We start from the raw sequence: 20,761 nt of genomic DNA, 5'->3' as shown, positions 1-20,761 counted from the left end.
AATTATATATCTTACTTTTCTTATCAAAATGAGAAGTTAATTTTGTATAACATTTGATGGGATAGTGATTTTACGTTATCGAAAGCAAAACATATTTAAGTAATGAAGGTTAAATTATCCCGAAAGAATCAGATATTAATTTGAAATTATTTTCTAATTTAAATATTAATGAGACAAAAAATTGTAAATATTAATTTAATAAACATTTACTAATTAAATTTTATGGACCAACTAAATTATACTTCAGATCGGGTTCTAGCAACAAAATCAAATATAAGGTCTGGGTCACACACCCAATTTACAATGATGAATAATGGATGATGAAGTTAAAATAAATACAGTATTTATCATTTTTTTCCAAGTAAAGAGTATGACCAACACCATGCTCATATTTCTCATGAAAAGTACTGCTACAAACACAATATCAACAGAAACGACGGGGAAATAAAAGAAACAAGAAATTTGATGCAGAAATTAAGCTTTTTGATGCTTGTATACTCCATTCTCGAAAAATAAAGTTTGTCGATATCCTACCCTACTTAGGAGAGGTAACAGATGTTAGCAGAAAAGCAATCGTACAGAGTCAATCAGTGGTCATTCTGATCCAAGAAATGGAAGGCAAATGGCTTGGTCAGCTACTCACTTGTGTAATATCCCTTTCTTTAGTAGTTTTGGCTTTTTGTGGTTATGGTTCTGCAATGGAATTTATCAGAACTAGGAAATGGCAAGAAATGATTGAAATAAAAAAAAACAGTCAACCAAAAAAAAAGAACTAATATATATATATACCTTTTGTCTTTCAAGGGCTTCATAATCTATCCTCTCCTTCCAGTTACTCTTACGAAGTTTGATTGGTCTGTTTCCAACATATTTACCTGCAAGACATCATCGGCAAAATGCATGGCCTAATTGTACAAAATCAGAAGATGTCCAAGATTGGCCAAGGTTATACAAGTACTCACCATTCATCTCCTTAAGTGCAGCTGCGAGGTCAGAAGGGTTAGCAAAGCTAACAAACCCATAGCCCTTTGTTTTGCCTGTCCGTTTGTCTCTAACAACCTGGTAAGCAAATAATGTTAGCATACAAAAATTCTTTGTTATCAAATCATCTTAAAGGAATTCATTAGTACATCATTGAGTCTATTTTTAGGACAAAGGTGGAATGGCAGCATGCGAACCACAAACATGCAAACAGGCATGCCATAAAGAACACTGAAAAAACAAAATATAATGCCAATGTAGTGGCTGACAGACTGACTATTAAACAAATAAACCCAAAATACATTTAAATCATTAAAACATCATGTGCCAAAACTTCATATCATAATGCCAGAAGAAAATGAGCATAATAAACAAATCTGATTCCAATTGGTAGTCAATTTAACAGAGTTAAGACCCCATAATATATCTGTGATGCCAACTTGCTAAAGAACTGCCAACCTAGTTCACACGTAGATTGACAAGGGAAATGTACCACACCGTGTTGCTAAGACTCAAAGGTGAATATCGGATAAGAGAATTTATTTGATACAGAAATGCTAAACATTTTCTATAAAACATATATTTGGACTAACTAGGGGGTACAGTAGTAAATTCAGAACCAGTAAACAAAATGTGGTGAAGCATTACTGATTAAGAAATAGGTTGGCTGAACTTACTTGCACATGTTTGAAATTGATTGAGATTGCTCTAACTCAAGCTACTCTACAAGTACAGTTCAATACACCATATCCAATAGATAAGTTTCCAGCAATCAACATTCAATATTGGTCTCTAAAATTTAGACAGGATTAACGAGAAAACTAAACATTATCCATTAATTTGCAGAAAGCCAATTTTAAGGCAAAGCCTACCTTAAACACAAACATACAGCTGTCCAGTGCGTTTCATACAAAAATCTGAACATGAAATGAAAAGAGTTTATACCCCCAGGGGGAAAAGGTATACAAAAGAAAAACATACAAACTCTTGTAATTTGGAAACTTACTCTTGCCATGTTAAACGAAGGAAATCGTGAAAATGCTTTTGAAAGCACATCATCGTTCACCTCATTACCCAGATCACCACAAAATAGGCGAAAGTCATCTGAGGAACAAAAACAAAAGTAAAAACATCAGAACTAGAAGAAAACAAGGCACTAGCGGGAAAAAAACACAAGATTTCCAACTTCCAAAAAGAAATAAATATGACAATAAAATAGTTCATACTTTCAGGCCATTCCGCAAGTGTTGGATCCTCCCATGGTTGACCAGCAGCTTTACGAGGGATTGCTTTCTTTTTGGTTTCAGCTTTGTGCTCAATCTCACTGCTTGCAAGTGCGGTCTTTACACTTTCAAGTGCTTCAGGGGTAACTATCTGAGCATCCCTTTGAAATAACTGTTGGGCCTGTTCAAATATACAGCAACAAGTTACGGAAAAGAAGTGTGTATTTGAAGTTTTAACTCACGGCTCTATAATAAAATTAAAGGACAAATTTAAACCAACAAATGTTTGGATTTACATTATTCAAAATGCGAAAATAGCTAAAATCAACACTAATCAAGTGTAGTGATTGCAAATTAGAATTATGTATCTAATTCTTTTGTTAAATTTTCGTTTTCTAATTCCTACAACACAATTTTTCGTGTTTTAAACTATAATTCTCAGTTAACAGAAAAAAAATCACGTTCCTCTAGAATCAGGAGGAAGAAACAAAATTAAACACGACATGATCCCTAAACTTCATGAATATATAATTTCCAAATAAAAAGTTTTATTTATAATTTAGTGTTCATCTGAATAAAAAGTTTTATTTATAATTTAGTGTTCATCTGACCTGATGGTATTGAGGGAGGGAATACACACCGGAGACGGGAGCGACTGGAATGGGCTGGGGCGATGGGACATAAGGTTGGGCCTGTTGCTGGAGATGAAACGGCAAAGGGAAATACGACTGGGTTCGCTGTCGTTTGGTAGGTGAATTGAGAAGAGGATGAGGAATGAGTTGGGGCTGAAGACGGTGGGATCGACATGATTCAGATGGCGGAATTAGGGGGCCGGGCGTTTGTTTGGGTAGAAGGAAGACGGTACTAGCTAACGATAACGTGGAGGGAATTTTCTGGATTTCTCGGGGGAGTAGTAGCCCGTAACAAACAATGATTTTAAGAAAGTTCTGGATTTTGGAGTTCTTGCAGGTAAAACGTTGCCGTTAAGTGAATGGGAAAGGACAGGGACGATTTTATCAGATTTTCGAGGACGGGCCAAGTCTGGGTACAATGAGCCCCATAAAATTAAGGTTAAACTACAATCTTCAAGAATGAAGATAGATTTAAGGTGAAATACACTCTTGGGTCCCCTAGTATTTTAGTTTTATATAAAATAATCATCTGACTTAAAAAATTAATAAATTTATTATGATAACAATTTAACGAGTAATGATGTTGAAGCTAATAAAAATTTCCATAATAATAAATTTAATTTTTAATTTGATTTAAATTTTAAAAATTAATCATTAATATTTTATTATTCTATCAATTTAGTCATAAAATTAAATCGAAAAAACCTTTATTAATGAGCCTAACCGGCAAACGACTTATGAAAAGCATGAACGGAACAATAAACCTAAAAATCATATGAGAACCTGACTCGATTTTCTTATTTTTTGAAAGTAAAATTAAACCATCCACTATTTAACATTCACGTCGTTACTTTGTGCTGTCACCATTGTTGATCTTCTTGTCGTCCTTTACTGTATAGTCTCAAAAACGCCTCACTTTTTTTATAAAACATATTTTTTGTTACCGTCATTTATGGTCACGTCGACCACCAATTACCTCCTAAACCTTCCACCACTATTTTTATATGAGAAAACACATTTTTTTCCCGAAACAAATCCTGAATCCCACTTGAAGCAGTAGATAAATACATCTCTACCTCACAAAGTTCCATTTCCTTTTATTATCTCTCTACAACCATTGCTCCTATTTATCAGCTTATTATTATTGTGAGTTTTCATTGCCTAGTTTAGTAAGAAGTTTCATTTTTAAATTATTTAATCCATTGTGCCATAGGCATAATATAAACTGAAATTATGAGTTGCTTCCATAAATATGGGAAGACCTCCTTAAAAATTTTCTCAAAATAAGCTGTATTTTTTTCAACTTAGGTTTTCTCTTAATATTTTGTGGCTCTTTTAATTTTTTCTTCATTTTTTGTTTAGTCGATAACAATATCAATCTTAATGTTTATTGTCGATTGTCAATGATTATTAGTTATCTTACTTTTTCATATTATGTCATTCATTTTCCTTTTTCCTTGAGTTTTATTTTCAATTTTGAATAAGAATCTTTATTATTGTGACATATTTTTCTATGCTCTTGTGGCATGTGTTTTCTCTACTACTGTGACACAATCCTTATGACTTTTTGTACGTTTTTTGCATACATTTGTGGTCGTTTTGGTGTTCACACAAGACTCTCACAACATTTATTTTATGATTGTTTATCAGTAGTCATGTATAGTCAGATTCCCTCTTTGATAAAATGTTGCTTTGCCGATATAATTAGAATTGTGTAACGAAGCAATCTGTCAAATAGTTTGGTTCGCTTACCACTCATTTATCACTTCACAAAAGTATTTTGCTCGACATAGACAATGAATATTGATGTTGGTGGTCATTCTCAAGACAATTATTTATTTTTCTTCGTAACTTTGAGTTTAATGTTTTTTATTTTTGTATAAGTTTTTTTGGTAACTATTGTTCTCATTTTTTTTATTTATTCTAGATGCATTCTAATTATGATTCCCTTAGTGTGTTGTAATTATGATTATTTTCATATTTTTATTAATAAAATTTAGTTGTAATTATTAAAAAAAAAACAACAACAAAGAATAAAAGGAGTATTTCATCATAACAACTTTGATAATTTTAGTACTTGTGTACCAACATTCTCTTCCTGTAGTGTGAAAAGTTACATTTGAAGTCTTAATGTTTACGAAAAGTTATCTGTTCTCTTATGCGAGCTTTATATCATATGACTTTGTTACCAATTCTTCTATATGTTAATTATTCAAATAAATTATTATTTTTATTTAAGATTAAATTTACATTCATATTATTATTATGTTGTAGATAAGTTACAATGGTGGGCGTCAAGCTAATGAAAAATCAAAATCAACAAAGCCAAATTTGGACAATGTAATAGTTTAATGTTGGTAGAGAATAGTAGTGACCCTCAATGATATATGAGGTGCTAAATATGGGGATGCTCTGTTTCTCTCAAGTATGTAATGCTGATATATTCATTGATGGAACATACTAAAATGAGTTTAAATGTCATAAGTTGATGTGTTTCTTTGTTGAAATGATAGTGGCAATAAGATATTATAACAATGAGTTTCTCTAATCAATTGTGATCTATTTTTTCTATGGAATTCATTTAATTATATATTACAAGGTAATATGTTTATAGTATTTGCTCAATCAATTTTATTTGTATAGAGTTTTTTCTAATTATTTTTCTAATTTACTATTCAATTCTAAAATTTTAAATTCAAAAGAATTCAATAAAATTGTTTGATAAATTATTGATTATCTAAAAAAGATGAATAGTCGAGAAACTATTGTAGAGGAGGAAGAAAAAGAATAATTTTTTTTAAAGATTTGATTCAACTATTTAAGATGATGATTAAATTTATAAATTTTAGATTAAATTGATAAAATATACAAGTTTAAAGATAAAAATTATTATTATATTAAATAATGTCATCTTTATATTAATTTTTAATTTTCAATGATCATAATTAAAGCGAAATATAATGTTATATATTATTTTACAAAAATTTAGATGACAATAAAAAAGAGAACAAATAAGATACCAAGTAGATTATTTATCCTTTATTTTATTAAGAGACTGTGAATGGTCTTTCAAAAATAAAAAATAATTATTTAAAATTAATTGAATCAATGTTACTTAATTTATGGTATTTATTCAATTAAAATATTGCACTTATGTGTTAAAATATATATCTTTAATATAAAAATAAGTACTCAAACTATATCATTTTTTTAAAATTAGTGTCAATTTTTTTGGTCAATCAAAGCGTCTATCATTACAAACGTTATCACTTTAAATGCATTGACCGTAACGGCTATTAAATTTTTTTATTAAGTGACATATGTCACATTCAGATAATTTAAAAAAAATTAAATTAAAAAATATAATTATATATATATATATAAATCTTTAAAAAATCTTAAAAAGTCCCCAAAACTTTTAAATTCCATCTCATTTCTAGCCTTCGTCGACTGTTGCCAGTCACGCCTCCGTCATGAACGGCCGCCCACATATCGTTGTCCACCCACATATCGTTGTCCACCCGTTACCCGACCATCATCTTTATCATTATCTCAAATCCCTAAATACATAAACCCCTAAACTCTAACATTAAATTTAAAATCACATGAATAAGGATTTTTCCGGCAACTTGACACCAGTTATTCATGAGGATTTAACGCGATCTAGCATTGTGAGTTCATGAGAATTCAACAGGGTGAGGAAGGCTATGCATTCATAGGGGATTCAATGCTGGGGAGGCAATGTGCAGTCGACGGGGCACTGGTTTTCTAATAAAAATGATTTTTAAAATAATATTTTTATTTTTTAAAAATATTTTAAAAAAATATAAATGTGACACATGATAAGTAATAATATTTTATAATAATTTTTATGTCCCAGACACTTAAAATAATAATTTTATAATGTTAGAAATTTAATTGATCGAAAAAAAATAAAAGTCAATTTAAGAAAAAAATGTATTGTTTGGATAATTTTGTTTACATTAAGCAAATATATATTTACCACGTAATCCAAATGCTGTCAATTGCTCCAACAAACATAAATGCAGAACAAATTTATTAGGCCATTGCTAAAAACGGAAAAAGGTACACTAAATTTTTTACCTTTTTAACTTGGATGAAATTATGTTATTTTCAGAATTGATGAATTAGTCCCTTACCATCTCCCTTCTATCTTGGAATTGTTATTAGCTTTGATTTTTCTTTTTCTCAAGGTATTATTTTGATTTGTGGGGTAATCTTGAAAAACACCAATTTTAGAAGAACAAAAAAATATATTGTTATTTTTATAATCATAAAAATAGCATTGGATTTCCTGTTGAATTTGGTGCCTTTTCCTTTTCCTATTGTTCAATTTGGAGTTTTAGGGTTAGGGTTAGGTTAAGATCTGTCTAGAATCGGAATCTGCATTTAATTTTTTTTCCATTTTATAATTTTATTTTAATTTTTTGTGATTTCAAACCTGGAAAGATTTCTGGTGTATTCACAAGGAGTTTTCAGAGCTGCTCTAACTAAAGCCAAATTGCAGAAATATTTCGGATCAACACGATGTAAACTCAATTGTTTTTTGCGTATTTTTTTTACCTGGTGATAATGAAAGAGGAAACTGAATTTTTATTTTGAGCTTTTATTGTTTAATGATTGATTGTGTTCTGAAAATTTTCTCAATCAAATAAGTTGGTAGTGATACTTTAGGGTTTAGGATGATTTAATCTGACTTATTTGTGATGAAAGTAATACATGAATTTATTTAGGTCTCAAATTAAAAAAATTCTAAAAAGAATATTGCTGGATTTGATGTTCAATTATATATGTTGTATTTAAATTCCTAAATGTTATGTTTGATTGTTTTGTTGGACGAACTTAGCTGATCCCAGAAGGGTCTGCAATGGTGATATTTTCTTGTTTTATGAACTTTCTAGAAACAATATGTTGATAATTTGATCATAATGCTATTAATATAAGGGATAGTGATTTTTAAGGTTACTAAATCACTTTCAACTGCATTGCCAGTTTTGGATTTTGAATCAACTCAATCGAGAATGAGAAGGGTCAAGGGATTCATCTTGTTGGTTCAACAAATTAGGCTATAATAGTAGTTTGGGCAGGAGTTTCATCGAATGCATGTTATGACTATTTAATGACTTCAGGCGGTTTAGTTGCAGAATTATATTTGTTTTGCTTTTCAGCTATAATCTGTTACATGATTGTAGGATTTAGGGATTGATTTATGCATGAGATAAATCAAATATTTGTACTTTAGGGTTCAACTTTTATATGTGGCATGATTCAGGATTTAGGTTTGCTTATGCATGAGATGAAGCAATATGATTAATAATGCTTCAAAAATGTTAGAATCAGCAACATGCTTTAGCATTGATCCTTTGTTACAACTGTGTTTGGGGTTGATAGTTCAGCTCATCAAAGGGACATTGAAATCTTAGGACTCATTAGAGAGAGACCTGGATTTCTTTAGGGTTTTTTCTTTACAATTTTTCTATAATAAAAATTATGCTTAACCAATCTTATGATATTAATAGAAAGCCTATTTTAGAGAGGAAATAAATCAACTGGAACAAAAGCACGACAAAATCTAAGAAAGAAATAAAATCACATCCTAGGCTTTATTAGAGACTAAAAAATAACAGCCTTCCCTAACATCCTTATATTATTAATGCTAAAACATCAATCTTTTGAATTTTTCTTATGCGATCTCTTTCTCTCGCTCTTCTGCTGAGGATGAGTCAAAAATGACTTATCAAGTATCATAGGAATTGCCAGAAGAACTAACTAGATGCTGGAACATACTTATCCTAATTTATTCTCCATCTAAGTGCTAAATTGTGGTGTTCTGGTTAAAACCTTAAATCTATTGTAACATTACTTCAGTTTTTACATTTATGTTCATGGCTTTATTTTGAATGGAAATGAAGTTTTTGTATTATGATTTTCTATTTATTTTTTCATTTCTGTGCAGATAAATATTCCTTTTATAGCCGTTCAGTCAAATTAGGTATCCTGAATTGGGCTTCTGAATTGATTCTCTAGTTTTTAAGGTAGGCCTCTTTCATATTCATCTGTTTTCTATTACTTGTACAGAATTTAGTGTTTGAAGTGTTATCCATTGGCTTGTGTAGCAGTAGAGAACTACAGATGGGGACAGAACTTATTAGAGTTTGTGCTAAAGAAGAGACTGATGATATTCTGCCAGTTCCACCAGGCTTTGAGTCTCGTGTATCGTTTACCTTAAAGAGTGGAGAACTGGACAGTAGGAAACATGAGGGTGCTAATGTGATTTGTTGCTCAGCCTCTGCTAGTACCTCTGATGCCAGTCCAGTTCAGAAGGAAACCAGGTTGGCCAATGATGAAAGTACAAAGGTTACAAGGACTATGAGGCGCAGACCTTGGATAAACTATGGTGGATATGATAACAATTCAGGCAACGATGCTGATCATGGAGAGCTTGATCAAGTTAGTTTCTTAAAGCCTCGATAAGTTGTTTCTTTTGTGTTCTTTTCCTTTTTTATCCTCTTTATTGAAAATTTTGTCCTGTTTGGTTAAATTTAAAAGATGCTGATTTTGGAAATTTTGGCAAAACAGTATGCTCTTCCTTTTTGAGAATGCTGCATCTTGGTAATTTCATCTATGCCATTCATTTTGCAGAATCTAAGATTGAGACTTAATCTTCCTAAAGGTGTTATCCGTGGCTGTTCAGACTGTAATGATTGCCAAAAGGTTAGATTGCCAATTTCTTTTGCAATTTCCTCGTTTCCTACATCTTTCATAATTTGCCTCAGGCAGCACAGCTCCTCTATTGACATCTAATTATTTCTCTGTGCTATTATGTTTATAATTCTCTAGCAGCAACATCTTATATGTATGTAATGACTCAGAAGTCCCTTGTAGTTAAGTTTTTGGCAGGATGCCATAATGGTTAATTTATATTATAGTGTAGTTTAAAGCGATAGTTAGTTAATTCATGGACTATCCTGACTGTATAATTGATATGCTGTTTACTTTGTTAACCGGTGTCTTCAAATATTATTTTATTATTTCATTGATATGTGAAGTGTTGAAACAGGTAACTGCAAGGTGGCGTCCAGAAGAGGCATGTAGGCCAAATCTTGAGGATGTACCTGTGTTCTACCCAACAGAAGAGGTATTTAATGCTGATTGCAGTATTTTGAATTGTTTGAATATCTTATTTTGCCTGCCATACTTGTTACTTGTAAATTTTGAAGTTCCACTTTAAATAATTAACTTACCTTAACTGGTTTTATATTGTTTCTCCAGGAGTTTGAAGATACTTTGAAGTATATAGCAAGTATACGACCAAGAGCAGAACAATATGGAATTTGCCGCATTGTTCCTCCATCTTCTTGGAAGCCTCCTTGTCCTCTTAAAGAAAAGAATATGTGGGAGAATTCTAGATTTGCTACTCGTGTGCAGAGGGTTGATAAGCTTCAGAATCGCAATTCGATGAGAAAAATGTCAAAAGTTAAAAGGAGAAGATGCATGAGAATGGTTGTAGATTGTGGGTCAGGTAGTGGAAATATCTCTGGGTCCGCTGATGGTGTATTTTGTGAAGTGGAGGAGTTTGGTTTTGAAGCTGGCCCTGGGTTTACTCTGGATAAATTTCAAAAGTATGCAGATGATTTCAAGGCCCTGTACTTCATGCAGAAGGAAAATGATGTAAATATAGAAGGTAAAATAAGCATTCTTCCAGATCACCACGAGCCTTCAGTTCAGAATATTGAGGGTGAATACTGGCGGATAGTGGAGAAAGCGACTGAGGAAATAGAGGTAAAACTTGTTTGGAAAAATAAATCACCACTCCTTTGATTAATTTATTTTGTGCCTGATTTACATAGCTGTTGGAGCTGCTTTCCTACTCCAGGAAGCTATGGTTGGGATAAAACTTTTCTTTTGGCTTCTGAAACATTGAAAATAAATTTTTGCGGGCTAAGAATTGAAGCATCTAATTGAAGAGATTTTAGAAAGAGTCACAATGAGAAGCTGATGGACAAAATCAGTGCAGGTTTAAGTTGACAAAGGAAAAACATTGTCATTTCAAATAAATTTATTCTGATATTTTTACTTTCCAAAAAGCTTTTCATCAACAGAATTATTTTTCTAATCTATGACTAGGCCAGATCTAATTTCCTTTTTGGTCTGCCGTATTCTTTCTTTCCTTTTAAACAGTTTACAGTTACAAAGAGGTTTTGCTAATTCTTACGTTCGTTTTCTTTTTAAGGTCTTATATGGGGCTGATCTGGAAACTGCGGCTTTTGGCAGTGGGTTTCCTAAGAAGCTAAATCAAGATGGACTTGCCTCCGAAGAAAAATACATAAAATCAGGCTGGAACTTAAATAACTTTCCCAGACTTTCTGGATCTGTCCTCTCTTATGAAAGCAGTGACATTTCTGGTGTTCTAGTTCCTTGGTTGTATGTAGGAATGTGCTTTTCCTCCTTTTGTTGGGTAAGACTTCTAGGTCTATAAACCTCTTTTCCCTTGGCATCAGTTGAACCATTGACTTCAATATTTTCTTTGATAATTTTGCATTACGAACTTGTGAACAAGGGAATTCATGTCTGTTTATTTTGTTTTTGACTTTTTACCCCAAGATGTTCTCAAATATAGATCATGTGCATGTAATATGGCATAATAAGAAGTTGGCATGCTTTAAAGTGATCAGATCCAGGTTGAATTATAGTGCTGATGTGAAAATGTGCATGCATTTGTTGCCAAAATGGTGTGAAATTTTAAGCCACTTTGGCCACTGCAAAATTCTGCAGACAGAAAGTTATGTTTTTGGGTGTTGGCGGAGAAATAGTTCTTTTGAACTTGCACGTTTAATACATTTAAGGCCATTACATATTATACATGCACTTTTATTTTAGGCAGCTATTTACAATCAAAGGATGACTTAAGGATGCCTGTGATTGCTAATTACCTTTTTTTTCATTTCTTTATATGGATGCGACCAGCATGTTGAAGACCACCACCTATACTCACTGAATTACATGCATTTGGGTGCTCCAAAAATTTGGTATGGTGTCCCAGGAAAGGATGCTTCTAAACTGGAGGCTGCTATGAGAAAGCATTTGCCTGACCTTTTTGACGAACAACCTGACTTGCTCCACAAACTGGTGAGCTTAAAAGTTGTATAACATGGTGTTTGCATTTGTAATTATAGCTAAGGTTGACTTTGTCCCTGTTTAGGAGCATGTCATTTTGGACTGCAAACTCAAATGTATCAAAAGGAAAAAAGATACTCTTGCTTAAGTGGTAAAACAAAATTATAATAGCTCTTTATTGGGAGATTTTTTTTGTTACTTTGATGTACCATTTTCTGGTTTCTTGAAATGGCGGATCTGTGATTTTGTCCTACCATGAAGGATTTTTAATCAGTTCTGTGATTTTGTTCTACCATGAAGGATATTTATTCAGTACCCCATGAATATTTGAGCCAGGTTCTGGTTCTAACATGAGGGATTTTCAACCTGAACTAGTTTTAGATGCTATAAATACTGAGAGTGCATATACTGGCTCTAGTGTATTTCTAGTTTGGGATATGTGAGAGAGTTAGGATGCTTTCTTTGGTTTACAATCCCTGTTAGATTACTTAAAAGGAAACGATGGTGTAAATGCATAAAAATATGTAAACAATCACCGTGCAAAATGTGTAGGGAATGCTTTATGATAACTGTTCCTGGTTACATAGTATAGAAGATTGCATTTATAGATGAAACATATACTTTATCATGCAGGTCACTCTGTTGTCCCCTTCCATACTGCATGATACTAATTATGTCCGTAATGTCACTTTTACATGCAGGTCACTCAGTTGTCCCCTTCCATACTAAACTCTGAAGGAGTACCAGTCTATCGATGTGTTCAGAATGCTGGAGAGTTTGTTCTGACTTTTCCTAGAGCATATCATGCAGGTTTCAACTTAGGTTTCAATTGTGCGGAGGCAGTAAATGTAGCTCCCATTGATTGGTTGCCCCATGGACAGATTGCTATTGAGCTATACCGTGAACAGAGAAGAAAAACCTCCATCTCACATGACAAACTATTGCTTGGAGCAGCAAGGGAAGCAATCAAAGCTCAATCGGAACTCAATTTACTTAAAAAGTATACTTCTGATAACTTGAGATGGAAAGATGTGTGCGGAAAGGATGGAGTCTTAGCTAAAACTCTCAAGGTAAGTATTATGCCTTTTATTTAAATTTGTCTTTGTGCTGATTTAATGGTGGGATTTTATGAATTCTTATTTAGTAGGTTCAAAGTCTATAGCTGGTGTGGTTTGATTCTTAAGTCGGAATTGAGCCTCCAATTCACATCTAACGTTTTTGATAAAATTATCACATGGTTTTAGATTGGTCCAAACTCTGGAGAATTGTATATTTACATATAGACACAAAAACCCATTATGCAATATGTAAATTCAATTTGTATAAAACATTTTCAATTTTCACTTGATTTGGATTTATTGTTATTAATTAATTTTATCTAGTAATTGATTATAGTCGATTCAAATTCTGAAATCGAATCCATGTTTGCTGAAGTCCTGTCATATTTATCTTTATGATAATATTTATACAGTAAACTCATTAGCATATACATGCAATGCTTATTGTACCTAGCGTTGGTTTTGATCAACTTTGTTAACTTTTATTGTCCACAGGCACGTGTCGAGATGGAACTCCTAACAAGGGAATTGCTTTGCAGTTCCTCTCAGGCTGTGAAAATGGACAACAAGTTTGATGCTACGAGTGAGAGAGAATGCAGTATATGTTTTTTTGATTTGCATCTTTCTGCAGCAGGTTGTCATTGTTCTCCTGATAGATATGCCTGTCTCAATCATGCAAAGCAACTCTGCTCATGTGCTAGGGGTGCCAAAGTTTTCCTCTTTCGCTACGACATAAATGAATTAAATATCCTTGTTGAGGCATTGGAAGGAAAACTAAGTGCAATCTATAGGTGGGCAAGACTAGACCTTGGACTGGCTCTGAGTTCTTATGTCTCCAAAGAAAATATAATGGGTGGTAGAATATCACATGCCCTGGAAGTAATACCTAAAGAGATTCGGTCAAAACCATTGGCAAGTTCCTTCAAAGATTTGCCAGGAGGAATGCTGAAAGAGGAGCCCTTAATTTTAGCTCTGATGTCTAATCAGATTCCATTGCTGCAAAGAAATAATCTATCAGAGGCTGCATTACTACCAAATGATCCAAAACTCAAGTTTAAGAAAGAGGATTTGGTTCTTTGTGCTTCAAACTTAAGCATGACAGGTTTCCAAACTGCCGTGGAAAGTAGAGTGAAAAAACCTGCAGCTCCAGTAGATGGTAATGTTATTATTCTTAGTGATGATGAAGATGATGAACCAAAGAAACCAGTTTTAGAAAGAACAAAAGAACAACCTGCCGCTAAGCAGTCAGAAGTCCCAACGAGATCTGTTGAAAAAATGAGCCCATATTCATACAAGAATGAGCTTATCTTAACTACCCCTCAAATTGATACTGCTGTTATGAATCAGAGGGATGCCAGTTCCCCTGTTTTACAAAGGAATAGTTCATCTCAATATTGTCAAGGGAAAGATGAGCATACGGGAAAAGGCATCGCGTCACTAGGATCTAATAACCCGAATATTTATTGTTCTTTAGACTCTGGCGCTGCAGAGTCTGGTGGGATTGTTCAGAATTCTTCTAATACTACGGAGATGGATGATAGCAAGAAAAATCCGGTGACTGTTGAAAGCAACCATCAGAAACTGCTGCCGTTGGGCAGTGAAAAAGCTATTAAGGAAAAACATGAGAATATAGGAGCCATTGTCTCAAATTCAGTTGACAATGCAAGAAGTAATGTAGGAGGGCCATCTTGCTCACAAAATATTCTGGGTAGAAATTTTCGGCAGAAAGGCCCTCGAATTGCCAAGGTAGTGCGTAGAATCAACTGTAATGTTGAGCCTCTGAAATTCGGAGTTGTTCTCTGTGGGAAGCTATGGTGTAACAGCCAGGCCATTTTCCCTAAAGGTAAGTTGCATTTGCGGTCTATTAAGGCTGATGCATGTCAGTATGCTAAGTAAGGCCAACTACTTATATTTAATCCTATTCTAATTAATGCAGGATTTAAGAGTCGCGTTAGGTATATAAGTGTTCTGGATCCAACAAATATGGCATACTATGTCTCAGAAATTCTGGATGCAGGGAGGGATGGACCTCTGTTCATGGTAATTTAAAAATTTATAGTACCATCTATGTTTTCACAGTTCGCAGTCGTATTAAAAAAATTCATAGTAGATATGGATAGATTTATCTCTGTCGCTAAACATTAAATTATGTCTGCGATGTTAATCTGATTATGTTTGAAGAGAAAAGCAGCTATGCATTTTACCTTTATTTGATCATTAAGATAAAATTTGGTGTTTATTACCATCGAAATAAGCTAATAATTATCAGGAATATACGGGTTTTTAAGCATGCTTGGCTTAACCGCTGATTGGATTTCAGGTTTCTATGGAGAATTTTTCCTCTGAAGTATTCATTCATGTTTCGGCTTCCAGATGCTGGGAGATGGTGAGGGAGAAAGTGAATCATGAGCTCACGAAGCAGCATAGAGTGGGAAGGACCAACCTCCCACCATTGCAGCCTCCTGGAAGCCTTGATGGCTTAGAGATGTTTGGTTTTTCTTCACCAGAAATTGTTCAGGTAAATGACTTGGTATAATATTTTAGCGATTCTTTCTGTGGTGAGTTCATGTTTGGTTCAATTTCATCTACACGAACCCTACCACTATTCTAGTTTGGTTTTCGAAGTTATTCACTAGTTTCTAGAATCTTTGTTATAGAAAGATTAAACAAGTCATCCCATCTCATGTGTACAGTCTGGAATATTGACGATTTTTAATATCGAAGTCAAAAGCTGTTTCCTTTCCACTTGATTAGTAAAAGTAAGCCAACTAGTTTATTTCACTGTTTTCTCCCCTCGTAGTCTTTTTATGGCTTTACAACTTTATTTCATGGTAAATGCTTTACTCTAAAAGAAGTAAACTCATCTTTTATGTGGTTTACATATAATCTAGGCAATTGAGGCAATAGACCTAAATCGAGTTTGCACGGAGTATTGGGATTCTCGTCCTTACTCACGGCCTCGAGTGCAGATTTTACAACATTTTCAGCCCCGTGGTAATGGTGAGAACTTGGAGAGAATAGCCGGGGAACAAAATGCAGAAGCTGTTGGGAAAAACTGCTTGCTTGGTGGAGTTGACACTCTACTCAGAGACCTATTCAAGAAGGCCAACTCTGAAGAACTACTTTCACTTTGTAGTATTTTAAGTGACAAAAGACCACCAATGGATGTGGACCTGATGGTTCAACTCCTGAACGAAGAGATTCAAAGTCGTCGTTGATGATCAAAATTCTTCGGTCATGCAGATATGAGATCAAGTCCGGTATAACCCATTTCCCCTCTTGTTTTTTGGTTTCTGTAAATATCCACATCCTGCTTTCAAGCACTGCATACACATCTTTCATTCTTTAGAGCCAAAGAAGATTGATAACCATACTTTAGTTAGTTTCCTGTTTTACACCGATCCATACTCAACGTCGTCAATACAATGTCATGTAAACAAAGCTCATGCTAACTGAATATTTGATATTGGTGAGAAACCTTTTTAACTTTATAAGATTTATTTATTTATTTTCTATTGTAGGCTGCTGCATTTACTCCTTAAGAAATGATTAATGTGTCAAAATTTATAAATTATAAAATAAAGAGAAAAAAATAAAACAAACTATTATATAAAAAATATTATTATAATATATCTCTTTATATTTTTTCAATTATCTTTCTATTTTATCAAATAATAATAAAAAATTTGTTTCAGATCCAATCGAAATCGAACTTTAATTTTAAAAAATCATATCAAGTTTGGCCTTTTGGGATGGATAAATCCTTTCTAAATTTCATTCTAATTGAATTTGATAGAAAAAGTATACTACTTAAGTAGTTAAGTTAGAATCAAATTAACTAAAATTTTGATCTAATCTAATTCATAATTATCCTTAATTATATTTACAAAAAGAACATTATATTCACATTGAAGACTAATGCTACTATTCTTTCGCCAAAGTTAACATAGTGTCAATCTTAAATTTGAGACATTAGAATGGTCGATAAGAATGCAACATCCTATTATTATTTATTCATACACACTGCTACCAATTACTAATCTTAAGATTTCTTTAATTATATAATGAATAATCATAAAATTTACTAAATGTAAATTTACAACATGAAATTCAAATTAATGTTACTTGAGGAAGAAATTATCTCATATTTGCGTTACTTGAGAAAAATCCAATCCAACATTTTCCCATACTAGAAACGAAATAGGTGTCACCCTAAATGGCAAAAGTAGGCGAGGCGACTCCCTAAGAAGGCAAGGAAAGGAAGAAAAACTAGAAACGACAATTATGTTGTACGGACAGCAGCATCCGACGGATGAGATCAAACCGCTTGACCACAACCGAGAAAGAGGAACACGGTGCACAAGCCCAAACTTACTGCTCCATTTCCCACATGGTGTCTAATTGGCCACGCGGCTTGACGTGTCAACCAATGCACCATTCACCGTAGATTGCGGGGGATTTAGTTGTACGGACACTCGTGTTCTTTTGTTTAGTAGGGGATTGTGCGTCCAAGGTAGCCTTTGCAGACTCTTTTTCTTATTCTTTTTGTAGGCACCATTAAATGTAACAATCATAGCTCAAGAACAACGTTCATGCACTGCAAAAGCAACTGGAAGCATGCATTTTGTTTGCCGTTTTTGTTTCGGTATAAGAAGTAAGAATACGTAGAAAAAAGCCTACAAATATATACCAAGATTGTAATACAAACATGTTATTTCAACAAAATCTGCAAGAAAAAACAAATGCAAGCGTAGGTTTATAAATAAAACTAAAATAAATGGGTATGAGCCCCAGATTGTTTGAAAAGGCATTGCCAAGTTCTGTGCTACACTGATACGATGTTGCCATTGGGAGCATCCATATATGTTTTTATGAACCAATTTTTGGCCGGTGCTGTGCAGTAAGGACTCTGTATGTTCATTTCCAATAATATATATGTTTTATAACACAAAAAAACCCGTAAAAATGGCTTATTGAAACTCATATACATATTAATATGACTTCTTTATAATTATAGCTAAGATTCTCACGCTCAATATATACAGAGAGTGTTAGGAAACACTTGTATGTATAGAAAGTTAGCAAACAGTAAAATATTTTTAGTTTTATATGAGTTTATGGAAAAAGAAAGATGAAATTAATTTCTTATTTTTTTTGATGAAAATCTTCTTATTTCTTACCGTTAATCTCAATCATCTATTTTCATTCATCAAACAATCCTAAAATTATGTAAAACTTTGAACCTCTATATATTAAAAGTTAAAACTTTAAAAAATATATAATGAAATTAGACTTTTATTTTGTCTTTAATTTTTGCAGGATAAAAAAAGTCTAAATTGAAAAAAAGAGATTTTTTTTTATATTTAGTCTTTAAATTTTACATGATTTTCTCGTTTCATTAATTTCTCTTTCGTTTTAAATCTATTTTTAATCAAATTTGAATCGTATGTTCCTTTAACACTATAGAATAACTAAGTAACTTCAAATTTTTAAGCAACAAATTTCTTTTTCTTGTAATTTAATATTTTAACTTTATATTTTATTCAATTTGATCATTTGATTCTAATTTTCTTTTTTACAAATTAATAATTCTAATCAGTTTTCCTTTGTACTCATAAATATTTGTTCTTCAAAATTCTTTCTTTTAAAAATAATATTATAAATATATTTGATAAACTTATATAATATTTAATTTATTAAATAACATTATAAATATTACTTATACATGTGAAAATATATATATGTATATATTATATAGTAAAAGGATTTTGTTTAAATTGAAACATTTCAACCATATTCAACTCAAATTTTATATACACATTAGATTCGAAAAATCTCAAATAAAATTTAAATAATAATACAAGACTCATTAACTCTATTAATTTAAAATATTTTATCTCTACTCGATAAAATAGTCACCCTATATTCTCCTCTTCCCGATGCCGTCTTTCAACATAAACACTTTTTTATTGGATAAATTTTATAGATATTATTATTTAGTTAAAGCATATGGAAATGCCTGATTAATGGCAGCAAGAGAGGATTTAGAGAAATGCTATGTTTATATATCAAACCACATAGATATCATTACATCAATATCTGCCAGTATCATGGGCATTGGCCAATACACATTATATATTATAAAAGATTAATCAAATAAACCATTGAAATACCATAGTAGACAGCAGAAATAGCTTATGGAAATAAAACCCATAAAAACATCTGTTGATTGCAGAATGACCCTATGGCCTATTCTTCTTCCAATTTTATATACTACTTTCTGCAGAAAGGGGGGAAATTCTCCATTAGCATCAACCCTATAGAGAAAAAAATTCCCCTAAAAGAAAGAGTACCTACTTAACTTAGTACACTCCAAACATGAAAAAAAAAGTACATAAAATTTTCACTAACAAAGATGTTTATAGTGAAAATTGTCACTAATATATAATCAACATATATTGTCCGAGTTTGTTGAGTGTAATTATTAACTTGCAGCAGGGGCGTCAGCAGTTAATGGTGGTGGTGGCTCCACCTTTTGCATCGGTCTCTTTCTTTTCTTCTCATAGCTAACACCTCTAGCTTTGGCCTGGAAATCCCTCACTTCCCTTAAGAAGATCCTCGCTGCTCGGGCTCCAAAAGGGCTCCCTTCTGGTTTACCTCCATGTTCCTCATAAGCATCTCGGAGTCGACCGATGAGTGCATCGAGGCTACCCCAGGCTTGTCTAAGAGGACAAGAGCAAGGAGCTGGTGGGTTGGGGAGACCAAAGAAAGGACATGTCTGGTTATGAACCTTGATCTTCCCAAATTGATCGAGGTACCTAAGAAACTTCAGAACATGAGCACCACTACACTTTGAAACCGACAATGGTGGCCTATGGTTCCTCAGGTATTGACAAAAAGTGTTCCAATCCCTGCGCTTCTGGTTCTCATAGCGACTCCGGGTGGTCGATGCAGTGGTAGAAATAGGCGTTTCGGTGCTGTTTGCTACGAGGTTTAAGCCCAAGATCGGGCTTGGAAAGTTGTTTGGATTGCTTTGTGGGGAAACCAAGTCCATTATTTTGCTGATGGGTGTTATCTTTGTTTTAGGGTTTCACTCGTCTTCTATATATATTCTTATTGAAAAAGAAAACACTGAACGGGATGAATTGAAGGTGGATAATTAGAAAGAGAAGAACAGTTTCAAAGCTTTTTCAGTTGAGGTATACAAACTACGATAGCTCAAGAAATGATGAAATGCAAGATTCTGCATGGCTTCCACGACAGAACTTACGAAGATAACAAGAAATTGAAAGAGAGAGAAACCAAAAAAAGGTTGCCTTTTCTCTTTCCTTTTTTAGACTTGTTTCAGTTTGAAGAGGCTTACCGGAAAGAAATGGATGAAAGACTGTAAGAATCTGGGGTCTGGAAATAGGGTTTGAAGGGATGAAATGACCAGATTTTCATCTCGTGAATTTTTAGAACATTATTGATAAAGTAAGAAAGAGACGGGCAAGATGAACTGAAACCAAAAACTAAAGAAAATTTGATATCAAGAACCCTACCGCAGCAAATCTGCCTGGGTGAAAAGATACGGGGAAGGGTTCAGTAAGTGGAAGACCCAATGGTTAACAAATAGTAAATAAACCGTTTTCCCAAAAGTAGGACAAGTTTGGCAGTGAAGATGCAGTGGATAGTAACCCAAGGGCTGTTTCCCACTTACATTCTTTCTCTAATCAAGATTTTATTTTTA

The 20,761-nt window shown here is 33.0% G+C and overlaps 2 protein-coding genes and 1 pseudogene across 3 annotated transcripts; 1 reads left to right on the top strand and 2 right to left on the bottom strand.

Annotated features, from left to right (window-relative positions):
• Nucleotides 1–351: 351 nt before the first annotated feature.
• On the bottom strand, nucleotides 352–3,098 carry LOC120161817 (annotated as a pseudogene).
• Nucleotides 3,099–6,891: 3,793 nt separating this feature from the next.
• On the top strand, nucleotides 6,892–16,571 carry LOC120162460 (putative lysine-specific demethylase JMJ16). Of its 2 annotated transcripts, none has more exons than XM_039172605.1 (13): nucleotides 6,892–6,922; nucleotides 8,814–8,892; nucleotides 8,977–9,307; nucleotides 9,500–9,571; nucleotides 9,918–9,995; nucleotides 10,130–10,639; nucleotides 11,091–11,315; nucleotides 11,825–11,986; nucleotides 12,676–13,044; nucleotides 13,528–14,875; nucleotides 14,969–15,072; nucleotides 15,353–15,550; nucleotides 15,924–16,571. In XM_039172605.1, exons 3-13 carry the CDS (start codon nucleotides 8,990–8,992, stop codon nucleotides 16,248–16,250), a joined length of 3,711 nt encoding a protein of 1,236 aa, XP_039028536.1. In that variant the 5' UTR covers nucleotides 6,892–6,922; nucleotides 8,814–8,892; nucleotides 8,977–8,989; the 3' UTR covers nucleotides 16,251–16,571. The 2 variants fall into 2 exon arrangements, with proteins under 2 accessions (XP_039028536.1, XP_039028535.1); XM_039172604.1 differs by having other exon boundaries at nucleotides 8,974–9,307.
• A 2,945-nt stretch (nucleotides 16,572–19,516) lies between these two features.
• Nucleotides 19,517–20,124, bottom strand: LOC120162450 (protein LIGHT-DEPENDENT SHORT HYPOCOTYLS 2-like). The gene has a single exon (XM_039172600.1). It carries the CDS (start codon nucleotides 20,084–20,086, stop codon nucleotides 19,517–19,519), a length of 570 nt encoding a protein of 189 aa, XP_039028531.1. The 5' UTR covers nucleotides 20,087–20,124.
• Nucleotides 20,125–20,761: the final 637 nt, after the last annotated feature.

This window comes from Hibiscus syriacus, unplaced genomic scaffold, assembly GCF_006381635.1.
Source record: "Hibiscus syriacus cultivar Baekdansim isolate YM2019G1 unplaced genomic scaffold, ASM638163v2 tig00111402_pilon, whole genome shotgun sequence".
Lineage (NCBI taxonomy): Eukaryota > Viridiplantae > Streptophyta > Magnoliopsida > Malvales > Malvaceae > Hibiscus > Hibiscus syriacus.
Note: the sequence above shows the minus strand (reverse complement) of the source record. Positions and strands in the feature narration are given on the sequence as shown.

Excerpts from the sequence above, each read along its gene's own strand:
- LOC120162460 (XM_039172605.1), top strand. The coding sequence starts at position 8,990 with ATGGGGACAGAACTTATTAGAGTTTGTGCTAAAGAAGAGACTGATGAT. Across the intron at positions 10,640-11,090 it reads AAGCGACTGAGGAAATAGAG|GTCTTATATGGGGCTGATCT; the intron begins GTAAAACTTGTT and ends TTTCTTTTTAAG. Across the intron at positions 11,316-11,824 it reads GCTTTTCCTCCTTTTGTTGG|CATGTTGAAGACCACCACCT; the intron begins GTAAGACTTCTA and ends GGATGCGACCAG.
- LOC120162450 (XM_039172600.1), bottom strand. The coding sequence starts at position 20,086 with ATGGACTTGGTTTCCCCACAAAGCAATCCAAACAACTTTCCAAGCCCG.